General features: G+C 39.7%; 2 protein-coding genes across 4 annotated transcripts in view; one reads left to right on the top strand and one right to left on the bottom strand.

Moving 5' to 3' along the window:
- Positions 1-434: 434 nt before the first annotated feature.
- CKAP2 (cytoskeleton associated protein 2) lies at positions 435-16,572 on the bottom strand. 3 transcript variants are annotated; one of them, XM_041764929.1, is made up of 9 exons: positions 16,487-16,572; positions 15,436-15,514; positions 8,976-9,051; positions 8,006-8,865; positions 7,369-7,573; positions 5,784-5,954; positions 3,853-3,922; positions 1,884-2,133; positions 435-1,199 (listed from the first exon to the last, which is right to left on the bottom strand). In XM_041764929.1, exons 2-9 carry the CDS (start codon positions 15,486-15,488, stop codon positions 944-946), a joined length of 1,941 nt encoding a protein of 646 aa, XP_041620863.1. In that variant the 5' UTR covers positions 15,489-15,514; positions 16,487-16,572; the 3' UTR covers positions 435-943. The 3 variants fall into 3 exon arrangements, with proteins under 3 accessions (XP_041620863.1, XP_041620864.1, XP_041620865.1); XM_041764930.1 differs by lacking the exon at positions 15,436-15,514 and having other exon boundaries at positions 8,976-9,054; positions 16,487-16,512; XM_041764931.1 differs by lacking the exon at positions 435-1,199 and having other exon boundaries at positions 1,656-2,133; positions 8,976-9,054.
- A 361-nt stretch (positions 16,573-16,933) lies between these two features.
- The window catches only part of VPS36 (vacuolar protein sorting 36 homolog), a 46,524-nt gene continuing 39,107 nt past the window's right edge, over positions 16,934-24,350 (top strand). Inside the window, exon 1 of the mRNA XM_041766651.1 lies at positions 16,934-17,060. The gene's annotated coding sequence lies outside the window, so the exon portion shown is untranslated. The remainder of the gene's footprint in view (positions 17,061-24,350) is intronic.

Here is a 24,350-nt window from a genome sequence, read left to right as displayed (position 1 = left end):
TTATGCTGAGTGCAGTAAGTCAGTCGGAGAAGGACAAACAGTGTATGTTCTCATTCATTTGGGGAATATAAATAATGGTGAAAGGGAATATAAGCGAAGGGAGAAGAAATGTGTGGGAAATATCAGGAAGGGAGACAGAACATAGACTCCTAACTCTGGGAAATGAACTAGGGGTGGTGGAAGGGGAGTAGGGCGGGGGGTGGGGGGGAATGGGTGACGGGCACCGAGGGGGACACTTGACGGGATGAGCACTGGGTGTTTTTCGGTATGTTGGTAAATTGAACACCAATAAAAATTAATTTATTAAAAAAATAAATAAAAGTGAAGCCAACGTTATGATCACTATGTTCCTTGAATGTCGTGCGCTGGGGGCGACAACCGTCCAGGGATGAGGGTAAGGGAATGAGGAAAAGAAAAGAGACATAAACAGAGTGGGAGCAGGAGGGACATATGGCTGGATTCAGCCACAATGCCAACTTTATTTGTATTATTCACTCTTTTATAAAGCAAGGTTGTATAACAAGCAGGATGTCTTAAGCTTAGTTCTCCAAACATGTCTTTTCACAATAGATAGCAATAGTATGCACCCTTGAATAGATAGCAATAGTATGCGTCCTTGAGCCACAAGCCTTCAACAAGGGTGAGACAGGTGGGCCGCGGTTGGAAGAGTCAACAGAGAGCCATTGCTCGATCCATTAACCCCTTCCTGGCACGCGGCTCCCAACACTTGAATATAAACAGGTTTGAACAACTTGACAAAATTTAACCTTCTTAGTAACTCCCTCTGCTGAGATTGACAAGGCAACTCCTGCTATAATGTGAACATCAGTAAAAGAGCTTACTGCCATGAATACTTAGGTACTTGGCCAACTTCTAAGAGACAAAGCCACAACAAGCAAACAAAAACCCCAGAAAAATAAAAGTCCCATTACTGATCGTTGCTTTATTTCTCTTGTGCTGTTCCAGTCTCTGAGTACATCGGGCATAGGGCTGTGTTAGGACGGCATACAAAAGCATCAGTTTCACCTCCCAACTCTGTTAACTGCTCCAGTGAAGACACACATGGATAATGGTCTTTTAACATATCTGGCAATTTAGAAGTTTTCTCTTGAATACGTTGAGAACGTCTAACTGGTGTTAGAAACTTTAGCTCTTTAAATGTAGAATCTGTATTGTCAAACTGTATCTTCTTTTTTATACTAAAACGACACAAAATCATTCCCATAGTTAAAAAACATTAACATTTTCACTTTATTCTCCAATATCATTTATCACACTATAACTTGTAAGTTGCAATCATGTGATTGCCTGTCTTAAAAAAAAAAAAAAAAAAAAAAAAAAAAACAGTTAGGAACTGGTTTCTCTATTTGTCATTACAGTAGACTCTTGGATATCTGTACAATTGGCTAATTGCTCAATTCCAAGACCTACTATTACCAATAGCATACAGACATTAAAGTAAAATGATACCAAAGTTTTCTTTTACAAAATGGCAATACTTAGGGAAAAAGCAAAGCAAATACAGTATTTTAAAAGGTGAAGTGTCCATGGGTGCCTGGATGGCTCACTCAATTAAGCATTTGACTCTTAATTTCAGCTCAGGTCATGATCTCAGGGTAAAGAGATCGAGCCTGTAAGAGGGCTCTGTGCTGGGTGTGGTGCCTGCTTAAGATTCTCTCTCTCTCTCTCTGCCTCTTGTCCCCAACTTGTACACTCTTTCTCTCTCTCAAAAGAAAAAAAGAAGAGGTGATGTGTCCCAGTGATATTGATTTGTTTAAAACCTTTTTATTAACAGTAGTTCTAATTGGAAGCTAAAGTTTAGGTACCGCATTTATTCTTCCTAAACATAAAAACAAATCACAACGTACATTTTGAAAGTTTACCTTTGTAGATATGGTGTAGTAGACACATTATATTTAATTAAGCAACTCCCTCCAGTTTCTGCACTGGGGGTTTTAACATCATTGGTTAGATATTTTGTTTTGTCATCTTGCTCTTTTTCATCATCTTGAAATACCACATTTCTAGGTTTCTTTTCCGTTTCTGGTTTTCCTGACTCTAGATTAACACATATATCTTCACTGCTGACATCCTGGATGTATTCCTTGGTTGCACAAGCCTCAACATTTTCTCCTATAGAAATACGTTAACAGATTAAGCTGTTGATCAAATTTAAAGAGCAAAATCAGAAGACATTAGAGTTATTCATAGTTGGTCAGGTTTTCAAAACAGAAGAACCAAACTGCCATCACCTAACCATTACTTTTCCTAAGCCAATACTGCTGACAAATTATTAAATATTCACTACCACCTATGGGTTGGGATTATAGATACAGATATAAGAATGAAATCATCCCTGTTAAGTTCACATTCCATGGAAGAGACATGCTTGAAAGTAATTAAAATGTGAAAAATTCCATTTAGTTTACATAAGAACAAAGGGCTATGGAACCCATAAAATGTAACAGCTACCTTTGCTTGGGGGACAGGGAGAGGGCTATAGAAAGCTTCACAAATCACATTTAGACTGGCTCTTAAGAAACAAGTACTTGACAAGACCAAGGAAGACAATCTTGGTTATAAAGCTTAAAAGGAAATGGACCTATTAAGACAACATTAACAAGCCAGCATACTTTGAATATACAGTAAATAATAGCAAGGTGGGAACGTGGAGAGGAGATGATGAGTTCAGATAAGTAGAAAGTGCTGGATTGAATAATAATGAACTTTACATGCAAGAATTTTGATTTAAAAAAATCTTCACTGCAGAAATAGAGATACAATCAGATTTGATCTCTATAAAGGATAGTTTAGAATGGCAAAGAATGAAAAGGAATGATCTGTGATGAAAAGACAATAAAAGACAGTAAGGCTGTGGTTGTCTCTATGCAAGGTGGTAGAGAGGTAAGCAGTGAGAAGAAAGAGCCTGATTTGTAAGTTATTTCTAACTTAGGGCTTAACAAATGAATGCATGTGCATTCGGAACAAGGGCATCTCTTCTAACATTTCTTGCTTAGGTCTCTTAAATGGCATAGGATTTTCTTTTTTTTCCTTTTCTTTTTTTGGGAGAAGAGATGATGGTATGGAGAAGCAATGAGGGAAGGACAGTGAGTTCAAAATAAAACATGCTAGGTGAAATACCTGAGACATCTTGAGAAATCCAGCAAGCTGAAAAGACATTTATATCTGACTATTAGAGATTTTCACCAAGAGATGTTTCAGTTATAGGATATACGTGAATCTAGAAAAATTTTACATTTCATATACCTGAGAGCTAAGTGACCTTCTTCCCTCTATCTACTATCCCTAGCAAAGAGAATTCTTTAATGAGCTTCTCTAGAGCACAGAAGAGATGATAGAATTTAATAGGTAAAATTTTAGAGGTCATCTAATCAAACTGCCTCATTTTATTTTTATTTATTTATTTTTTAAAGATTTTATTTATTTATTCATAGAGACAGAGAGAGAGGCAGAGACACAGGCAGAGGGAGAAGCAGGCATCATACAGAGAGCCTGACGTGGGACTCGATCCAGGGTCTCCAGGATCACGCCCCGGGCTGCAGGCGGCGCTAAACCACTGCGCCACTGGGGCTACCCAAACTGCCTCATTTTAACAAAGGGAATTAAGGCCAAAGAGGTAAGGTAACTTTCATAGACACTCAAAGATAAATTTGAGTTTTGAACCAGACATCCTAACTAAAAGTTCTTACACTACATAAAGCCACTGAATCTCAGAGGTATGCCCACAGATGTAAGAGGAGAGAAACATCCTATAAACTTGTTTAAAAAAAGAAAAATATTCAGAGAAATTTAATAAAATCATAATTCACTGGAAAAAAATAAAAAACTTACCATATTTGACTTTTTCTTGACTCTTCATTGTTAAAATATCTGCAATTACATGTCGCATTTCTTCGATAGGCTTAATTTTTTAATAAAAAAATACGTTTTATATTCTCAGACATTAACTCAGTTGTGCAAGTCAAAAATATTAAAAACAGTGATTCTATTTCATACTTTAAAACAAGGCAGTTCTTAGACCACGTTTCTTTTCTTAGAATACTTGTTTTGCCACTTGAATTTTTGAAAATGACTCTTAATTTATAGAAAAAAAAAAACCAGAAGGAATAGAATTATCAGATTAAAATTTTCCCCCACAATTTTTCTTAAGCCTCTGGTAACTATTAACTGCTTGTTTGATATTAGCAAAATTAATGGACAAGTAGCAAACTAACAATATTTAAAGAGCTGATAATATAAGTTTAAAATGAATTTAATATAAAGTTTACTTCTTTTCTCCTACATTCAAGCCTATGGTTATGTTTTTTTCACATGCTATTATGCATCTCTGAACAGCTCAAGGTTGACCAGCATAACATTCACTCATTCAAAAATCAACAGTTGGGATCCCTGGGTGGCGCAGCGGTTTGGCGCCTGCCTTTGGCCCAGGGCGTGATCCTGGAGACCCAGGATCAAATCCCACATCGGGCTCCCGGTGCATGGAGCCTGCTTCTCCCTCTGCCTGTGTCTCTGCCTCTCTCACTCTCTCTCTCTGTGACTATCATAAATAAATAAAAATAAAAATAAAAAAACAAAACAAAACAAAAAATCAACAGTTCACTGTGTCCATTATATGCCAAAACATATAAGCACTTACTATGTTCCTCTGTACTACCATGATTGCTAACGTAACATGTTCAAGATATTATATAAAAGGGAAGTTCTGGCTCATATTCTTAGTTCTAGAACATAGTCCTGGACCACTCACTCCTGCTTTCCACTTTCTTGGCTAATTTTCATCCTTGTTTTCAATATTCTGCTCCAGTGTCACATATTTCTCTTTACACTCTGCTTTCTATGTGAATCCTTGGCTCCAATTATGCATCCTAGCTAACCTCACACCCTTTTCCAGGTGGGATTCTGTCAAATACAATTACCCTTCAGCAAGTGTTTTATACAAATTAGCCATTGAGAGAGTATCTGCTGAATATTTTATTTTTGATTCAAGTGCAAGGTCAAATAGCATTTTTTGGCTTTGCTGAGACCAAAATGAGTAGACCTTTCTTCAAGGCTAAAGAAAATAATTTTTAAAAACTCTCTGCATATAATCTCCAAAAATGCATTTTTGAGAAACTTGGTCAAAAGGAAATACATTTTAGAAACATCTGCCCATAAAAACAAAAACCCCAACCAAACCAAAAAACCTAGAGATACAATTTATTCTGTACCCAGAGCCTTTGGTAGCAACAGTAGGAAGAGGTGAGATCACTATGGGTCTAGTAAGTCAGGGAAACTATTTTATTGTCATTTTCTATGTGTGGACAGGACCAAACATATAGCATAAAAATGTGAGAATATTAAGAAATGCTCTTCAAGTGAAAGACTTCTCTCAAAAAGCCACAGAACCTGCTAATATTTTAAAAGTTAATTTAACTCCACTTGCATTATATCCATTAAATAAATTTTAATATTAAAAATTCAATTTCCCAGATTTCTTAATTATGAAATGTGCGAAATGACATGTTGTGCTAACATTTCTCACAGGTTTCATTAAATGTACATTTCAGCATATATCCATCTTCTAAGGTCTGATTATCACTAGTTCACGGGCAAGTTTTAGAAGGTGGAGAAACAGCTTTTATAATATGTGATCATTGTGGTTTTTAAACATTCATTACTACTACATATGTAATCACAATTTTATCAAGTTACATTGTGATATGCTCCAAAATAACTCAATCCTTTACATTGTGTTAACAAAGATCAGTAAGTCTTAATCTTACCTGAGCCCCTGCCAAAATAGCTTTCTCATAGATTGTGATGATATTTTCAATAGGACTTGCGAGTGGTTCAATACGTGCAAGGCATATCCAATATTTAACAAGTTTTTTAGCATCTGGAATATCTTTAATCAGGTCATTGAGTATGACTAATATTTCCTCTTTTGGGCATCCCTAAAATAGCAAGTAGTGAAGTGAGTGATACCCTTTAGCCTCCAAACTATGAACAATTAAGCTTACTATAATCAAGATCAATAACAAGAGAAAAAGTGGATAGAAAAATCATTCATAAAAAATTCAGTGTTCTCTTCCCTACTGTAAACTTACTCTGAATGGTTAGCAAGAAGCATATTAATCTGAAGTACAAAGCAGGAGAAAAATGAAATTCTAATTGAGAAAAATAATAGTCAAAAATGACTAATACTTTACTTGGTTTGACGATTATCCTTTTATAGATTGTGGGACTCCATTTAATACTTGATGTAGAATTTCTGCACCTACCCAATGTTTGAGGGGGAATAGCTTGCAGGTTTTTAAAAACTGTCTTTGTCAGGTCTTGATATTAAGGTTAAAATCAATCTGTAATGGTTTATGTAAGTAAGAGCTATATACAATTCAATGGTAGGGCTGAAAACTTCCACAGTAATCAATGGCAAACCCCAACTGAACAGAAATAAGGATATAATCAGGGAAACTCCAATTCTAATTTTCACTGGTCCTCAAAAATCACAAAAAGCTTAAGGATGCTCATGAAGACCAGAGTAAGGTTTGAAATCATATTCAGTATATTCAGTCTTACTATGGATCTCAAACACCATGGGTGACCAAAGCAAGATCAAAGAGTAGTCAGGAAATAAAGTCTGGAGTTAGTATACTCTGCAGGGTTTTGTTTTGTTTTGTTTTAAATGATTATTTATGTATTCATGAGACACAGAGAGAGAGAGAGGCGGAGACAGGCAGAGGGAGAGTCAGGCTCCATGCAGGGAGTCTGATATGGGACTCGATCCCAGGTCTCCAGGATCACACCCTGAGCCAAAGGCAGATACTCAACCGCTGAGCCACCCAGGCATCCCACTCTGTAGGATTTTGATCCAAATAGTGAATCTCTACAATAAGTTTAAGACCATGATGATGCTGGTTTAGATTAATGGAATTTTGTTTGCAAGAATTTTGTTAACTTGAATGTAATCTGTGGTAATGAATCACTACTTTATATTGCCTGTCTTCGGTAAAGTATGTAATGAGTGGAAAAAAATATGTAAATATGCTGAAGGAGTGTAAAAAAATAGAGGTGTCAGAGTAAATATCCATTCCAGCCCATTCTATATTAACATCTTAGAGGAATGCAGAATTTCTAAGTTAAAAAAAAAAAAAAAGGTAAAAAAAATCTTATTATTCCTTTGATGTATTTATATGAACTCAATGAAAATGCAGTCCATTTTAGGCTAGGGGAATCTCACAATAAGTCTACAGAACACCACTAACGCATTATATGGTCAAAAGAGTGACAATGTAATTAATTTAGTGAGATAACATTTATAAGATAACTTACAAACTACAATCTACTACACAAATATAAGGACTGTACCTCATTAATCAGATTTAGGCATTCAGAAAATGTCTTGTTCACTTTTTCAGTAAATAATCTTTGCTCATCTTCTTCTACCATGGTAGTCCAGAAGGACCCAGATGATTTTTCATTTCGCCCTTCGGGCTCAGACTGGGTAACTCCTGAGCTAGGAGGTCTTTTTAGCATTTTTCTTTTGCTAGCTTTCCACTCACTCAGACGAGCTCTACAGTGAGAAGCAGGATATAAGCATCACTGATACTGACAGAATTCTGTCAGAGAAGTTAAAAACTAACTCTGGTCTTTGAGTAGCTCCACACTAGTGGCACACAGGTAAGTTCACAAGTTCAAAGAAAAAGAAATCCCAAACATATCAATGTTGGTAATATGATCAGAGACCCTAAGAATGCATTTTTAAATGGAGAGGTTATAAAATATTTCCTAATGGTATTAAGCACTGCAGATTATATTACAACAACTTAATGAAACACAAACACAGTAACTTAGCTCATATTGTCCCACACATAAATTTGCTTCAGTTGGTCTGCGTATGACAGAGGAGAATCCACATACAAATCCTAATACATTCAAGGAGTGTATAAACCAAATTTATAAGTACTCTACTGAAAATTAAGCTAATAAAATTACATCCACTTACTTTCTCTCTTCTGCTGTTTCTTTGGGCTGAATTGATCTATCAATAGTTGCTTTTGCTACAGAGTATCTGCAAGGGTCAATGCTTTTTGACTTCTGGATCAGTCTGGTGTTAAAAGATGAAGCAGGTCTGGCTACAATTTTGGACATCAGGGGTCTTGACACTGTTGTCTTTCTCTCCACATCCTGAGAACTGGTTTTGGCACTAGATGAAACTGTGTTTGATTGCAGTAATTCCTTCTCCTGAGGCCCTTTCCAGATTGTAACACTGGCAGTTCTCCTGATGCCTTGTTTCACAGGGTCCTGAGCACTGTTGCAGTGACTTCTGATAGGAGGCCGCACCAGCCGTCTGTCCTGAGAGGCAGTGTTCACAGGTCGAGTGGTGGTCATCCCGTTTGGGGCTCTGTGACTTCTCACTGTCAAACTGCTGGTGTCTGCGGGCAGAGGCTCTGGGGCTTTAGGGATAGTAGCTGAAAGTTTCTTTGTTGCTACAGAACTCTCATCTCTGGCTGGTAGGGGCTTTCTAAATGAATTAATCTTAGATTTAACAATTTGACCATTGTAAGACCCAAGCACAAGCTTCTTAGGCATGTTAGCATCTTGCTTTGGTTTTTCTGTAGATATTTGTTTCTTTTTACTGTTGTTTTTAAGATGAAACATTTGGCTCAATGTCATGCGTTGACTTTGAGGGCCATCTTCAATTGGTACCGACTGTCTTGTGTGATTATTATCCTCCAAATTATGTGTGTCAGTTATCATTGTTAAATTGGCTAATTCATTCGAAGGTCTTAAAGGAATACAATTTTCCCCCATAGTTATATTATTTTTGTTCACAGGAAGTCTACTGACATTTTCTTCACCAGCCTAAAACAATTATTTAAGACAAATCAGTATTTCAGAACTCATTTCTTTAAGAGTTTAGGAAGGGGAAGGGGGAAAGAGGACAGTTTATGAGGGCTATGTCCATTTCTTACCATTTTTGTTTTGAATATCAGAACTTTTGTCTCTTCCTGGATCTGGCCTTCAGAGTTCATCACTTTCTGGCCTGTACTACTTTAAAAAGTAAAAAATGAAAAAAAAGTTTAACCACATACTAAGGAAGATTTCTCTTTGGTGAGGAGGAATGAGAGAATATTAACAATCATCTGACTTTGTAATATTAAATTAAGGCAAGAATGGAGCTGACGTTTGTCCTTTTTCTTCATTATAGGATGAGTTAATAGTGTAAACAAGATAGGTGAGGAATTTAAAGATATATTTTTAGAAGTCTTAACACCCTCCCCACACAGTGTACATAAACATATGATAACCTCATTCCAAACCATTCTTCCTAGTCACTCAAATCTTCAAAACCTTTATTAGGCAACATTTTCTGTAGTTAGTTTTAAGTACTTAGTAACAGACTTCCATTGAAAAAAATTTAGCCCTCTACACATAAATTGTTTGGGAAAAACTGTACAGCCCAATGCAAAAGAATGAAACTGGACTAATTTCTCACACAATACACAAAAATAAACTCAAAATGCATTAAAGACCTAATGAAACCATAAAACTTGTAAAAAGAAACAGAGGCAATAAACTCCCAGACATCAGCCTTAGCCATATTTTGCTGGATGGGTCTCCTCAGGCAAGGGAAACAAAAGTAAAAATAACTAGGACTACATCAAACTAAAAAGCCTTTGCACAGCAAAGGAAACCATCAACAAATGGAAAGGTGGGGTGCCTGGGTGGCTCAGTCGGTTAAGTGTCAGACTCTTGATTTTAGCTCAGGTCATGATTTGAGGGTATGAGTCAGAGCCTCACCTTGAGTTTCATACTGGGCTTGTAAAAGATTCTCGGTCTCCCTCTGCCCCCCATCCCCACTCAGACACATGTACGCTCTTTCAGTTTTGTTTTGTTTTGTTTTGAGAGAAAAAAATCTAAATGAGAGAAGTTATTTATGAAATACATATCTGAAAAGGAGTTCATTTCAAAATTTATAAAGAACTACTCAGGCTTTTCCACAACAGGTTTGCCACCAGAATACAGGGGTCATGAAAACCACCACTAAACCTAAACCAAAATGGAAAGGAAAAAACTCACACCAGCGTCGTCATTGGACACACAGATTCAGGCAAGTCTACCACTACTGGTCATCTGATCTACCAAAGCAGTGGGATCAACAAAAGATTGAAAAATTTGAGAAGCCGGCTACTGAGGTGGGAAAGGGCTCTTTCAAGTATGCCTGGGTATTAGATAAACTGAAAGCTGAATGTGAACATGGTATCACTATTGACATCTCCCTGTGGAAATTTGAGACCAGCAAGTATTACGTGACCATAATTGATGCCCCAGGACACAGAGACTTTATCAAAAACATCATCTCAGGCTGGCTGTGCTTTCCTGATTATTGCTGCTGGTGTTGATGAATTTAAAGCAGGTATCTCCAAGAATGGGCAGACCTGTGAGCAAGCCCTTCTGGCTTACACACCTGGTGTAAAACAACTGTTAGTGTTAACAAAATGGATTCCACTAAGCCACCCTACAGCCAAAAGAAATATGAGGAAATTATTAAGGAAGTCCGCATCTACATTAAGAAAATTGGCTACAACTCCAACACAGTAGCATGTGTGCCAATTTCTGGTGGAATGGTGCAAAATGCTGGAGCCAAGTGCTAACATGCCTTGGTCCAAGAGATGGAAAGTCACCCACAAAGATGGGAATGGCAGTGGAACCACACTGCTTGAAGCTCTGGATTGCATTCTGCCACCAACTTGTTCAACTGATAAGCCCTTGTGTCTGCCTCTCTAGGATGTCTACAAAATTGGTGGTATTGGTACTGTTCCTGTGGGCAGAGTGGAGACTGGTGTTCTTAAACCTGGCATGGTGGTCACCTTTGCTCCAGTCACTGTTACAATTGTAGTCTGTCCAAATGCACCATGAAGCTTTGAGTGAGGTTCTTTTGGTGATAACGAGGGCTTCAGTGTCAAGAACGTATCTGTCAAAGATGTTCATCGTGGCAATGTGGCTGGTGACAGTAAAAATGACCCACCAGTGGAAGCAGCTGGCTTCACAGTTCAGGTGATTATCCTGAACCATCCAGGCCAAATCAGTGCTGGAAATGCACCTGGGGATTGTTACACAGCTCACATTGCTTGCAAGTTTGTTGAGCTGAAGGAGAAGATAGTCATTCTGGAAAAAAGCTGGAAGACGGCCCCAGGTTCTCGAAATATGGTGATGCTGCTATTGTTGAAATGGTTCCTGGCAAGCCTATGTGTGTTGAGAGCTTCTCTGACTATCCTCCTCTGGGAGGTTTTGCTGTTCGTGACATGAGACAGATGGTTGCTGTGAGTGTCATCAAAGAAATGGACAAGAGGCAGCTGGAGCTGGCAAGGTCACCAAATCTGCTCAGAAGGCTAAATGAATATTATCCCCAACACCTGGCACCCCAGTCTTAATGGTGGAAGAATGGTCTCAGAACGGTTTGTGTCCATTGGCCATTTAAGTTTAATAGTAAAAGACTGATTAATGATAACAATGCATTGTTAAACCTTCAGAAGGAAAGGAGAATGTTTTGTGGACCATTTGTGTGTGTTAAAGTTGTTAGTTTTTAAAATCAGTACTTTTTTTTTTAAGGTAAAGAACTAAAATTTATTTACACTTAACTAGGATGTTGAACTGACAAGAAATTGCTTTTCTTCCTTTGTTTCTTGTATATTTTTTTTATTGGAGTTCGATTTGCCAATATATAGCAGAACACCCAGTACTTTTTAATGGAAACAACCTGACCTAAAATCTTTCACAGAATTTTGAGACCCATTAAAAAAAAACTTAATGAGGGGGAGAAAAAACCTCCTACTCAGGATCTTTGTTCCTGTGATGATTTGCTCATTCTTTGCATCATTAACTTGCCCCTCTACTACATCACTCCCATCAGCATATTAAACACTATGATATCTCATCTTAAAGCCCTTAAGCCTCATATTCCCTTTCAGCCCCTGCCTTCTCTTTGCTTTATATTTATAGCAAAAGTCCTCAAAAGTATGTACCTGTACACTGTCCCCATGTTGCCATATTCCCTGTGCCTATTAGGTACGTGTCCTCAGCCCTCTACTGGAGATTCCTAATGTCATCTGCTTCCATGTTTCTACATTCAAGGGTCAATTCTGTTTCCACCCTCCTGAACCTTTAAGCAGCACTTTCTTCACTTTGTTACCAAACACCAGCTCTTCTCCTTTTCCTCCTACCTCAGTGGTCCACTTCTATTGAGTCTGTCTTTCTTCCTAACTTCGCTAGGGCTCAAAGCTGCATTCAAATTTTAAATTTTTCATCTGCTTTTTAAATTTTTAGTTTTATATTTCTCAGGGACGACTCCTTTTCTGTGCTAACAGAAGCCTAATGCTTAGTCTTGAAACTGTTGGCTCTTTTTTACTTTTTAACTGCTAGCTAAAAAAATTTCAGGGTAAGGAGAGAATGTACCTGATTCACCGTCCAGTATGGAGAGTTATCTGAAAATGCATTGTCCCATTCCATCTTACGATAAAACGTGACCTCACAAGAGTTATCTAAATATATGAGTCTTAAAATACCCACACTAGAGATTGTAAAATAGAATGATTTAATTTTGAAAAGCTGCAACTCTGATTGGTTGTCTAACAATTTACTGCTCAAATAACAGTATTTAAGTTGACATCCGTTTTCTGAAATGAATATAGTACTTGTGAGATTTCTTGGTAAAACCAGAAGAATTTCAGAATTTTCTTTTCTTCCCATTGTGTATAAGAGTATTATAAACCCCACGATCCAGCTGAATTCCTTATTTAAGTAAGTAATTGAGAGTTATGCTCGGTCTTACTTGACTATTCTAAATCACTCTTCAGTAGTCTTATCACACTTCAAAGTTTTAAATAAATATCTACAAACTGATAATTCCCAAGTTTAAATCTCTAGTCCCAATTTCAACCCAACCCTTCAGACACATAACGACTTGGCATTTCCACTTTGATGTCCTTTTGGTATTTCAAACTTAGCATGGCCAAAAGAGAGCTCCTGATTCCCCCATTCCTCCCTTGGTCTTCCCCATCTTGATATATGGTATCACTATCCAGTCACTTATTCAAACAAAAAATCCAGGATTATCTTTGTTTTAAATGAGGAATGTGAGATTTGTAAAAGAAAATGTAAAGCATGTAAAGTAACTCATTAGTGTAAAGTTAAAATTTGGAAATAATGCCAAACTTACATAGAGTTACAAAATTATAAATAGTTCGAAGAATTTTCATATGCTATTTACCCAAATTTGCATAGTGTTAACCTTTATCCCATTTATGTTATCATTTGCATTGTTTCTAAACATGTGTAAGTGTGGAGTATATGCAATTTTTTCTACCTGAATCTTTCCAGATATATACATGATTACCCTTAAACCCTAAATGCTTCATTGTTCAAAAAATAATGATTTTCTCTTACATAACCATAGTAGTTATAAAATCTATAATGTCCCATCCATACCTAATCCAGCATCACCAAGTCCTGGCATCTGTACCTCCTAAATATAAGCACCATCTGACCACCTTCAACCATGAGGAAGGGTATTAAGTATTTACAAAGACAACATATAGCAATAACGGTTTGGAGAAACGAAAGAAACCAGAATAGAGTAACTCAAGAACCAGTACTCTTGTGTGTAAAGCCACTGAGAGATCAGGAAATAACAGCTACCACTTACTGGGGTTCTCTCCATATACCAGGCATAGCACAATGCATTCTGTATCTCATTTAATCCCCAAGAAACACAATTATCCATTTTTAATAGAAGTTATATGGACTCTAAGAGGCCATGTAACTCCCCTGAGGTTACACAGCTATAGTAGCAGACTTACAGAGTTCAGTCCTTATCATTCTAAAGCCAGTGCTCTTAGAATGCACAGAAAGGGCCTAAAGGTTGTTACTAACAGTTATCTCTAGAGGAGGCCTTTTGATCTTCTGCTTTATATACCTTCACGGGGTTTTCTTTTGCCACAACTATGTACTACTTTTAAAATTTTACCACAGTAACACCTACATATTCCTATCCAGAGTTGAGACTAAAACAAATAATCTCTAAACATTTTGGGGGAGCCACCTCCCAAAGAATAACCATCCATGTCCCAGCCCCCGAAACATACTGAGTATAAACCTTGCTAAATTAAGACTGACCTTTGGGGCCAGCCCCGGTGGCGCAGCAGTTTAGGGCCGCCTGCAGCCCAGGGCGTGATCCTGGATACCCGGGATCGAGTCCCGAGTCCCACATCAGGCTCCCTGCATGGTGCCTGCTTCTCCCTCTGCCTGTGTCTCTGCCTCTCTCTCTCTCTAGCTGTGTCTCTATGAATAAATAAAATCTTTAAAAAAAAAAAAAAAAAAAAAAGACTGACCTTTGCAGTGCTGCATAGACCATAAGTCAATGATTTTATACAAACACTTTGCTTTAAAATTGTTTCATCTGAGAGTCTGAATTAATTTACACAGGAAATGCTGTGCTATCCAAGAAGGTATGGCTACTGAACACTTGAAATGTGGCTAGTCCAAATTGATGTATGAAAGTGTAAAATACAGACACTGATTTTGAAAACTCAGCACCACACACACACAAAAAAATAGTAAAATATCTCAATAACTGTCAAGAATTACATGTTAAACTATAACATGGGATATACTGGATTAAATGTTATCACAATTCATCTTTTAAAAAGACTTTCCATGGGATCCCTGGGTGGCGCAGCGGTTTGGCGCCTGCCTTTGGCCCAGGGCGCGATCCTGGAGACCCGGGATCGAATCCCACGTCGGGCTCCCGGTGCATGGAGCCTGCTTCTCCCTCTGCCTGTGTCTCTGCCTCTCTCTCTATCTCTCTGTGACTATCATAAATAAATAAAAAAAATTTTAAAAAAAAGTATTAAAAAAAAAATAAAAATAAAAATAAAAAAAAAAAAAATAAAAATAAAAAGACTTTCCAGAGGGCACCTGGGTGGCTTAGATAAACTCAGGTCATTATCTCAAGGTCCTGGAATTGAGCCCCACCTCAGGCTCCATGCTCAGCGAGGAGTCCCTCTCCCTCTGCCCACCCCCACGCCCAGCTCTCTCTTAAATAACTAACATATTCTGTTAAATAGACTTTTCAAATATGGCTACTAGAAAATTTTTTAACGATTTACTTAAGAGAAAGAAAGAACAGGCAGGGTGAAGGGCAGAGGGAGAGGGAGACAAGCAAACTCCCCACGGGGGAGAGCCTGAAGTGGGGGATTGATCTCAGGACGCTGAGACTATGACCTGAGCCGAAATCAAGAGTGGGATGCTTACCTGAGCATCCCAGGCACCCGGAAAATTTTAAATTACGTTACAACTGTGGTTCCCACGACATTTTTATTAGACAGTTCTGATCTAATTTTATAGATCTGAAATGAGAAAATTTGACCTCACCTGGATATATGATTTTCCTGTTTATATGCAAAAAACGTTTTTCTTTGTAACATCCGTTCCTTGAGTTTTTGTTTTTGTTCTAAGTGACAAAAAAGCAACAAGTCAACATTTGTTATAACATTATCAAATAAATATTCGCTAAATGAACACCTCATTTTGAAAAGTGACCTACTAGAGACATCTTACAAACAGAAAATATCTCAATGAGTACTGGCTTTGAGAAATAATCCCATTTTTTAAGGGATCGGTACCATAAAAGCTTCCCACAACCACTTCACGAGAATCGCATTCTCTTTTGTCTGAAAGTGAAAAACACGGAGAACATATCTTCAACATATGGTTACCGAAAGCCAAGCTTTAGGAAACTGAGGAGAACTGAGACACTAGACTCCAAGTTCTAATCGACCAGAACTGGGTTGGGTGAGAGTGTCTTTCCTCTGTGTTCCCATGTGCAGGACAAAGAACAATATGATTTCTGAAAACCCAGCCAAACCCAGAATCCATAAAGCCGATTCAGAAGAGGCAACCCCACGTCTCCCCAAAATCTGTTTCTCCGCTCAGGAGGCGGGAGCGCCCTGCGCAAGCGCAGTCGTCTCCAGCCCGGCGCGGCCCCGCCCGCCCGCCCGCCCCCCGGGGTCCCGAGTGCCCGACGCCCGGGCCACCTGAGAGGTGAGGCCCGCGCACCGTCCCTCGCTAAACCGGCTCTCCCTCAGCAGGCCCGCCCCGCCACCCGAGGGTCACGCCCGGCCAGGGACGGCCGCACAGGAGGCGCTCAGCCCGCACCCAACCACCACGGACCGGGCCCCTCTCCGTGGTCCAACTCGCAAAAACGGAGGATGCAGCTGAAAGGCCGGGGGAGCTTCCTGGGGCTCTCGCGCGTCCGGGCAGGGCTGACGCCGGTCGGCGCACTCGAGGCCCCGGCTGCCGAGTCCGCGCCCCTCTCTCGCCCACGGTGGCCCTCGTCCCCCGCCCCGGCCCCTCCGGGAAACCAGGCGCCCGCGGGCTGCGCCGCCCCGGCCCCCGCGGCCCCCGCGGCCCCCGCGGCCCTCACCTCTGAAGTTCTCAGTGAAGGCTGAGTTCTCTGACTCGGGGGCCGCTCGCCGCCACCAGCGGAGCCGGGCGCGTGTGCGCTCTGCCGGCCGGACGCCGCCGCCTATGAAGCTCGCGGGCCGCAGAGGCCGCGGCGTCAATTGAATCAGCCAATGGGCGCCAGGGGGCGGGGCCGGGCCGGGGCGGGCCGGGGCCAGCTGGAGATCCTCGGTTCGGTGAGGGCTGCTCCGCGGCGTCCCGGCCGCCACAGAGGCCTCCTGCTCCCGAGTCTGACTGGCGCCCTTGAGGAGGGTGGGGAGCCGGCTGCTAGGTCCCTGCTGCGTGGCGGCTGGGACTAGTGTGTGGACGTCCACAGCGCACGGAGGAGGGCGCACTAGGAAAGTGTGGGTGGCTGCGCTTAGTAAACCCGGGCGTGCAGGCCCAAGAGGCTGTGAGCGCCCACTGCTGTCCCGAGCGCAGGGGAGTCCCCTTCCCGCACCGCGGCTGCTGGCCACCTTGACTCCTCCTCCCGCGGGCCGGCGGTTCATGCCCACGCGGTGGCTTCCCTCGGACCCCGTGTTCCAGGCACCTTGCAGGTGAGCGTGTGCCCTGTCCGGGATGCAGGAAGGTTTGCTCTGGTTGTCCCTAAAGCGGCACACAGGAGCCACACTTTAGGGAACCTAGTGCACTGGACGGTCCCACAAAAGGTGCCGCTTTAATCACTGTTTGAGCCGGGCTTTAAGCATGGAGACTGAGACAGTTTTTATATCTCCTGCACAGGTCTGAGAGCTTCCAGAGCTGGCTCTCAACTGTCCGTTTCTTCCTATCTTTCTCTGCTTTTTTCCTAAAGGTATCGAATGTATGGTAGCATCTTGCTAATAAGGAAGTTAGTTTGGAATATTCTGTTTTTTTTTTTTTTTTTTTTTCTTGATGAAATGTCAAGTGTAGTTGTGTAACTTTGCACTTAAGGCCAATTCTGGAAGAACCAACAGCCAATCAGCACCCAACACTGTCCCTAAGACAACACTGCTGTTGGCTATTACTGTTAATATTGTCAATTATGTACTAAAGTTTCATCAGACAGGCTGGGTAACCAGGGATTCCCATTAAATAACAGAGAACAGTTTAACAAAATAGAACAGTTTTAAAAAGACTCAAGAACCTCCAAGCCATTTTGCTAAGTGAAAGCCAGCCACAAAAGGTCACACATATGGTATGATTTCCTATGAAATATCCATAATAGATAAATCCACAGAGAAATGGACACAGATTGGTGGTTACCAGGGGCTAGGAGTAGGGGGGAATGGGGAGAGACCACAGAGCTGTTCACTTTTAAATGATTTGTGTTATGTAAATTTCAGTGTGTGTTTTTTAATAAATGGGCGTTGTTAAAAAATAGTGACTCAAGAAAACTGTGGAGAGGTCGTAGGCTGAGATGGTGAGTAGGAAATCCTGCAAAACTGCTAGGTTTCCCAACATAGCAAATACCCCCATCTCCAAACTCACCCACTCCAAGAATGAATTTTTTTTTTTTTAAGATTTTATTTATTCATGAGAGGGATCCCTGGGTGGCGCAGCGGTTTGGCGCCTTCCTTTGGCCCAGGGCGCGATCCTGGAGACCCGGGGATCGAATCCCACGTCGGGCTCCCAGTGCATGGAGCCTGCTTCTCCCTCTGCCTGTGTCTCTGCCTCTCTCTCTCGCTCTCTCTATCATAAATAAATAAAAATAAATAAAATTCAAAAAAAAAAAGATTTTATTTATTCATGAGAGAGACACAGAGAGAGGCAGAGACACAGGCAAAGGGAGAAGCAGGCTCCATGCAGGGAGCCCGCTGTGGGACTCGATCCGGGGTCTCCAGGATCACACCTTGGGCGGAAGGGGATGCTAAACCGCTGAGCCACCCGGGCTGCCCAAGAGTGACATCTCTTTAAAGACACTTTTTAAAATATCATCATCCCACAATTGTTGGAGGAAAGGCAGACCATTCCCTAAAAGATCCAAGAGAAAATTTCAGAACAGATCATCACCAACTTAGCTGACCATTTAACTGCAGCCACCTGGAGCATAGTTGATTGGGTTCCTGTGAAACAGTGAGAGCACCTGTGGAATAGCAGGATGAGGACACAAAGTCTGGGGAGGAAAGAGACTAAAAAAAGGAGTAATGGTCCAATGTTGGCACTGAAGAGGTCTAGTAGGATTGGGACTGAAATAAACCCTTGGATTCAGAAGCTAGGAGGTTCCGGCAAAAACATTCTGTGGACAAATACAAAATATTGCTGAGAGATATTAAAGAAATCCTAAATAAACGGAGAGAGATAAGATGCTTATGGATCAGATGACCCTATGTTGTTAAGATGTCTATTCTCTCCAAGTTAATCTATTAAATCTCATTCCAATCGAAATCCCAAAAGCCAAAAAGGTGTTTCTATAGAAACTGACAATCAGGGACACCTGGGTGGCTCAGCAGTTGAGCCTCTGCCTTTGGCCCAGGGCGTGATCCCAGAGTCCTGGGATAGAGTCCCACATCAGGCTTCTTGCTCGAAGCCTCCTTCTCCCTCTGCCTGTGTCTCTGCCTCTCTCTCTCTCTCTCTGTGTGTGTGTCTCTCATGAATAAATCTTTTTAAAAAAGAAATGGACAGATTCTAAAATTTAAATGGAAACGCAAACAATCTAGAGAGGCAAAACAATTTTGAAACAGAACAAAGTTGGCGGACTTATACTACTTGATATCAAGATGTATTATAAAGCCATGGTAGTAATCAAGACAGTGTGGATGGCATTGGTGTAAAGAAAGATAAAGAAATCAATGGAATGCAGTAGAAATGCCAGAAATACACTCAGGTCTCTACAGTCACTTGATTTTCCACAAAGTTTCCAAGACAACTCAATGGAGTATAAAAGTATAATCTTTTCAACTAATACAAGTACAGGGACAACTGGATGTCCACGTAGAAAATGTTAACCATGACCCTTAACTCACCCCTTGTACAAAAAAACAAAACTCAGAAGAGAATGTAGACCTAAACGTAAGAACCCAAAGTATAAAACCTCTAGAAGAAAACATAGAAGAAAAATCTTAGTGATTTCATGTTGGGGAAAGTTTTGTTAAATAGGAGACAGCACGAACTATAAAAGATACAATACACTGGATTTCATCAAAATTAAAACCGTTTGCCTTTCAAAAGACACTTTAGAAAACTCAGAAAGCAAACTACAGAGTAGGAGAAAATATTTGCAAAGCATATATAATAAAGAACTTTCACCAGAAGCACTCTTACAACTCAAATTTTTTTAGTGTGCAAAAAAAAAAAAAAAAAGAACTTCAAAGAAGATACAGGAAACTAAAAATAAGCACATGGGAAGATACCTAACATCCTTAGTCATCAGGAAAATGCAATTAAAATCACAATGAGGGATCCCTGGGTTGTGCAGCGGTTTGGCGCCTGCCTTTGGCCTGGGGCGCGATCCTGGAGACCCGGGATCGAATCCCACATCAGGCTCCCGGTGCATGGAGCCTGCTTCTCCCTCTGCCTGTGTCTCTGCCTCTCTCTCTCTCTCTGTATAACTACATAAATAAATAATAATAAAAAATTAAAAAAAAATATTTAAAATCACAATGAAATACCACTCACTATGTACCCACTAAACTGACAAATACTTAAAATACTTAAAAGGTTTGGCAAGGAACCGGAACTCTCATATACTACTGGTAGTAATAGAAAATAATATAGCTATTTAAGAAAACAGTTTGGCAGCTTCTTATAAAGTTAAACTTGCACTTACCATATGACCCAGCAATTACTCTTCTAGATATTTCCCCAAGAGAAATGAAAGCATGCACACAAATGTTTATAGCATCTTTATTCATAATAGCCCTATGCAGAAAATAACCTAAATTTCCACCAACTGATGTGTAGATAAACAAAAGTGACATAGTCATACAATGGACCACTACTCAGCAATAAGAAGGAACAAAATACTGAATAATGCAACATGGATAAAATGAAAAAACTCAGTTTTTTTTTTCTTTTCTGTGCAGGGAAACATCCAACTCCTCCCTATTGTGTTTCTTTGCAGTGTGTCATTTTTAGTTTCACACTGAACACTTCTGACACCTCTGGTCACCAAAGGTATGGAGGGTTTTAGTCCACAACAAGCAATTCTCTGTGACACCAGCTGTGTGTCCTACAATTGAACTCAATTCTAACACAACCTGGAGAGTGTCAGCTACCACAGGCTAAGGACTCAATCCCACAGGACTCCTTCCCTTCAACTTCAGATGCCAGTGGAAACCCAGGTTATCACTTGTGCTTCTCCCTAAACCCCTCCTTGGGTTTGAATAATTTGCTAGAGCAGCTCACAAAACTCAGGATACAGGTGAACTGCCAGGTGAAGAGATATAGAGCAAGGTCTTGGAAGGATCTGGAATGTAGGAGCATCTGTCACTGTGGAGTTGGGGTGTGCTAACTCCTGGTGTGGATGAGTTCAGCCTGGGAGCTCTCTAAACCCCTAACTATTGGGATTTTACAGAGGCCTTCTCATGTAAGCATGATCGATTTTTTAAAAATTTTTATTTATTTATGATAGTCACAGAGAGAGAGAGAGAGAGAGGCAGAGACACAGGCAGAGGGAGAAGCAGGCTCCATGCACCGGGAGCCCGATGTAGGATTCGATCCTGGGTCTCCAGGATCGTGCCCTGGGCCAAAGACAGGCGCTAAACCGCTGCGCCACCCAGGGATCCCAGCATGACTGATTATTAACAATGTGTTCAGTCTCTCTCCTTTCTCTGGAGAAGTGGGGGGGGTCAAAGGGAACCTGAAAATTCCAAGCTTCTTATCAGGGCCTTCTGGTGACTAGCCCTCATCCAGAAACCTACCAAGAGTCACCTCGATAAAATGAAAAATTCTCCTAGTGTGCTTATCACTTAGAAAATTACAAGGGTTTCAGGAGCTCTATGCCAGGAACCAGGGATAGAAACCAATAAATATTTTCTATTACCTCACCATAAGTGAATCCCAAAAATATGGCATTACATTTAAGAAGCCAGAGACAAAAGACTACATACCTTATGATTGATTTCACTTATATGAAATTCTAGAAAAGATATAGATTCCACATGAGTGAATCATATGGTATTTGTCTTTCCCTGCCTGAGTTATCTCACTTAGCATAATGCCTTCTGTGTCCATCCATGTTGTCATAAATGACAAGATCTCATCTTTTTCTTACAACTGAGTAAACTGTGTGTGTGTGTGTGTGTGTGTGTGTGTGTGTGTGTGTGTGTAAAGAGAGACAGAGAATAAAACCTCTTTTTTATCCATTCTTTATCCATTCATCTATTGGTGGGCACTTCAGTTGCCTCCATATGTTGGCTGTTGTAATTAATGCAATAAACAGAGGGGTGCATATAGCTTTTTGAATTCATGTTTTCATTTTCTTTGGGCAAATAGTAGAATTACTAGATCACATGGTATTTCTATCTTTAGTTTTTTTTTTTAAGAAACTCATAATGTTTTCCACAATGGCTATACCCATTTACATTTCCACCAACAGTGAACAAACATTCCTTTTTCTCCACAGCCTAACATTTCTTTCTTGTCTTTCTGGTTCTAGCCATTCTGACAGGTGTAAGGTAATACCTCATTGTGGTTTTGATTTGAATTCCCCTAGTAATTAGAGACGAGCATCTTTTCATGGGTCTGTTGGCCATCTGTATGTCTTATGTAGAAAACTGTCTATTCAGGTCCTCTGTCCATTTTTTAATGGGATTGTTTGGGGGGGTTGCTGTAGAGTTATAGAAGTTCTTTATATATCACTTTATGTATTATCTTTATCACATATATCATTCACAAATATCTTCTGTCATTAAGTAGGTTGCCTTTTTGTGTTGTTGATGATTTCCTTTGCTGTGCAAAAGCTTTTTATTTGGTGTAGTCCCGATTGTTTATTTTTGCTTCTGTTTTCCCTACCTGGAGACATATCTAGAAAAATGTTGCTATGCCCAATATCAAAGAAATTACTTCCTATGTTTTCTCCTAGGAGTTTTATTGTTTCAGGTCTCACATCTAGGCCTTTAATCCATATTTTTTTTGTAATAATAAATTTATTTTTTATTGGTGTTCAATTTGCCAACATACAGAATAACACCCAGTGCTCATCCCGTCAAGTGCCCACCTCAGTGCCTGCCACCCAGTCACCCCCACCCCCCGCCCTCCTCCCCTTCCACCACCCCTAGTTCGTTTCCCAGAGTTAGGAGTCTTCCATGTTCTGTCTCCCTTTCTGATACCCATTTTGATTTTATTTTTGTGTATGGTGTAAGTGGTCCAGTTTCTCCTAATACCATTTATTGAAGAGACTGTCTTCCCCATTGTATATTCTTTCCTCCTTTGTCACAGATTGATTGACCATATAATCATGAGTTTATTTCTGGGCTCTCTATTCTGTTCCATTTGTCTATGTGTCTATTTTGTGCCAGTATCTTACTATTTTGATTATAGCTTTGTAGTATATCTTGAAATCTGGGATTGTGATAGTTCCAGGTTTGTTTCTCTTTCTCAAGATTGCTTTAACTATTTGAGGTATTTTGTGGTTCTATATAAATTTTAGTATTCTATGAAAAATGAATATGGTATTTTGAAAAATGTCATTGGTATTTTAATAGATTGTGTTGAATCCATATATTGTTTTGAGGAGTATGGATATTCTAACAAGATTAATTCTTCCAATCCATGAGCATGGGATGTCTTTTATTTGTTAGTGTCATCCTCAATTTCTCTCATCAATGTTTTATAGTTCTCAGAGTTTAGGTCTTCTCCTTGGTTAAATTTATTCCTAGGTATTTTAGTCTTTTTGGTACAATTCTAAATGGAATTGTTTTTTTTTTAATTTCTCTTTCTGCAACTTCATTATTAATGTATAGAAATGCAACTGATTTCTGTGCATTAATTTTGTATCCTGCAACTTTACTGAATTCATTTATTCCAATAGTTTTTGGGTGGAGTCTTTATGGTTTTCTGTGTATAGTATCACATCTGTAAATTGTTTTTCTTTTTTTTTTTTTTTATAAGATTTTACTTGTCTATTCATAAGAGACAGAGAGGCAGAGACACAGGCAGAGGGAGAAGCAGGCTCCATGCAGGGAGCCTGATGTGGGACTCGATCCCGGGACTCCAGGATCAGGCCCTGGACCCCAGGCAGGCACTAAACTGCTGAGCCACCCAGGGATCCCCTGAAAATTGTTTTTAATCCCCCAAACTACTCAAACTTTCATCTGAGAGTACTTTGTTCTATCATTCTCATTTTATAGCTATCAAGATGAGCAATTTCTCATGTTCACTTTTCATTACCTCTTCTCTTAGAAAAGGAGAATTAGGGGATTATGAATAAATAAATAAATAAATAAATAAATAAATAAATATTTTTTTAAAAAAAAAGAAAGAAAAGGAGAATTAGTGATGTTGAAACTCCTTTCTTTTTGAAAGAGGATGGCAGTGTTCCCCAGAGGCAAAAACACATCATGCTTATTCAGCATCACTATTTATTAGGGAAATGCAAATCAAAACCACAATGAGCTGTGTCGCCTCTCACTGGTTAGATTGGCTATTATTTTTAAAAAAAATAAAAAATAAAAAAAAAGTGTTGGAGCAGATGTGGGAAAAGGGAACCTTCATGCACTGTTGGTGGGAATGTAAATTGATGCAGTCACTGTGGAAAACAATATGAATATTTCTCAAAACATTAAGAATAATACTACCATATGGCCCAGCTATTCCACTTCTGAGTATTTATCCAAAGAATATGAAAACACTAAATCAAAAAGATATATCACCCTTATGTTGATTGCAGCATTGTTTACAATAGCCAAGATATGGAAGCAACCTAAGTG

Source organism: Vulpes lagopus, chromosome 8, assembly GCF_018345385.1.
Source record: "Vulpes lagopus strain Blue_001 chromosome 8, ASM1834538v1, whole genome shotgun sequence".
Taxonomy (NCBI): Eukaryota; Metazoa; Chordata; class Mammalia; order Carnivora; family Canidae; genus Vulpes; species Vulpes lagopus.
Note: the sequence above shows the minus strand (reverse complement) of the source record. Positions and strands in the feature narration are given on the sequence as shown.

Excerpts from the sequence above, each read along its gene's own strand:
- CKAP2 (XM_041764929.1), bottom strand. The coding sequence starts at position 15,488 with ATGTTACAAAGAAAAACGTTTTTTGCATATAAACAGGAAAATCATATA. Across the intron at positions 3,923-5,783 it reads CTATTTTGGCAGGGGCTCAG|CCTATCGAAGAAATGCGACA; the intron begins GTAAGATTAAGA and ends TAAAAAATTAAG. Across the intron at positions 2,134-3,852 it reads TCAAGAAAAAGTCAAATATG|GAGAAAATGTTGAGGCTTGT; the intron begins GTAAGTTTTTTA and ends GTATTTCTATAG.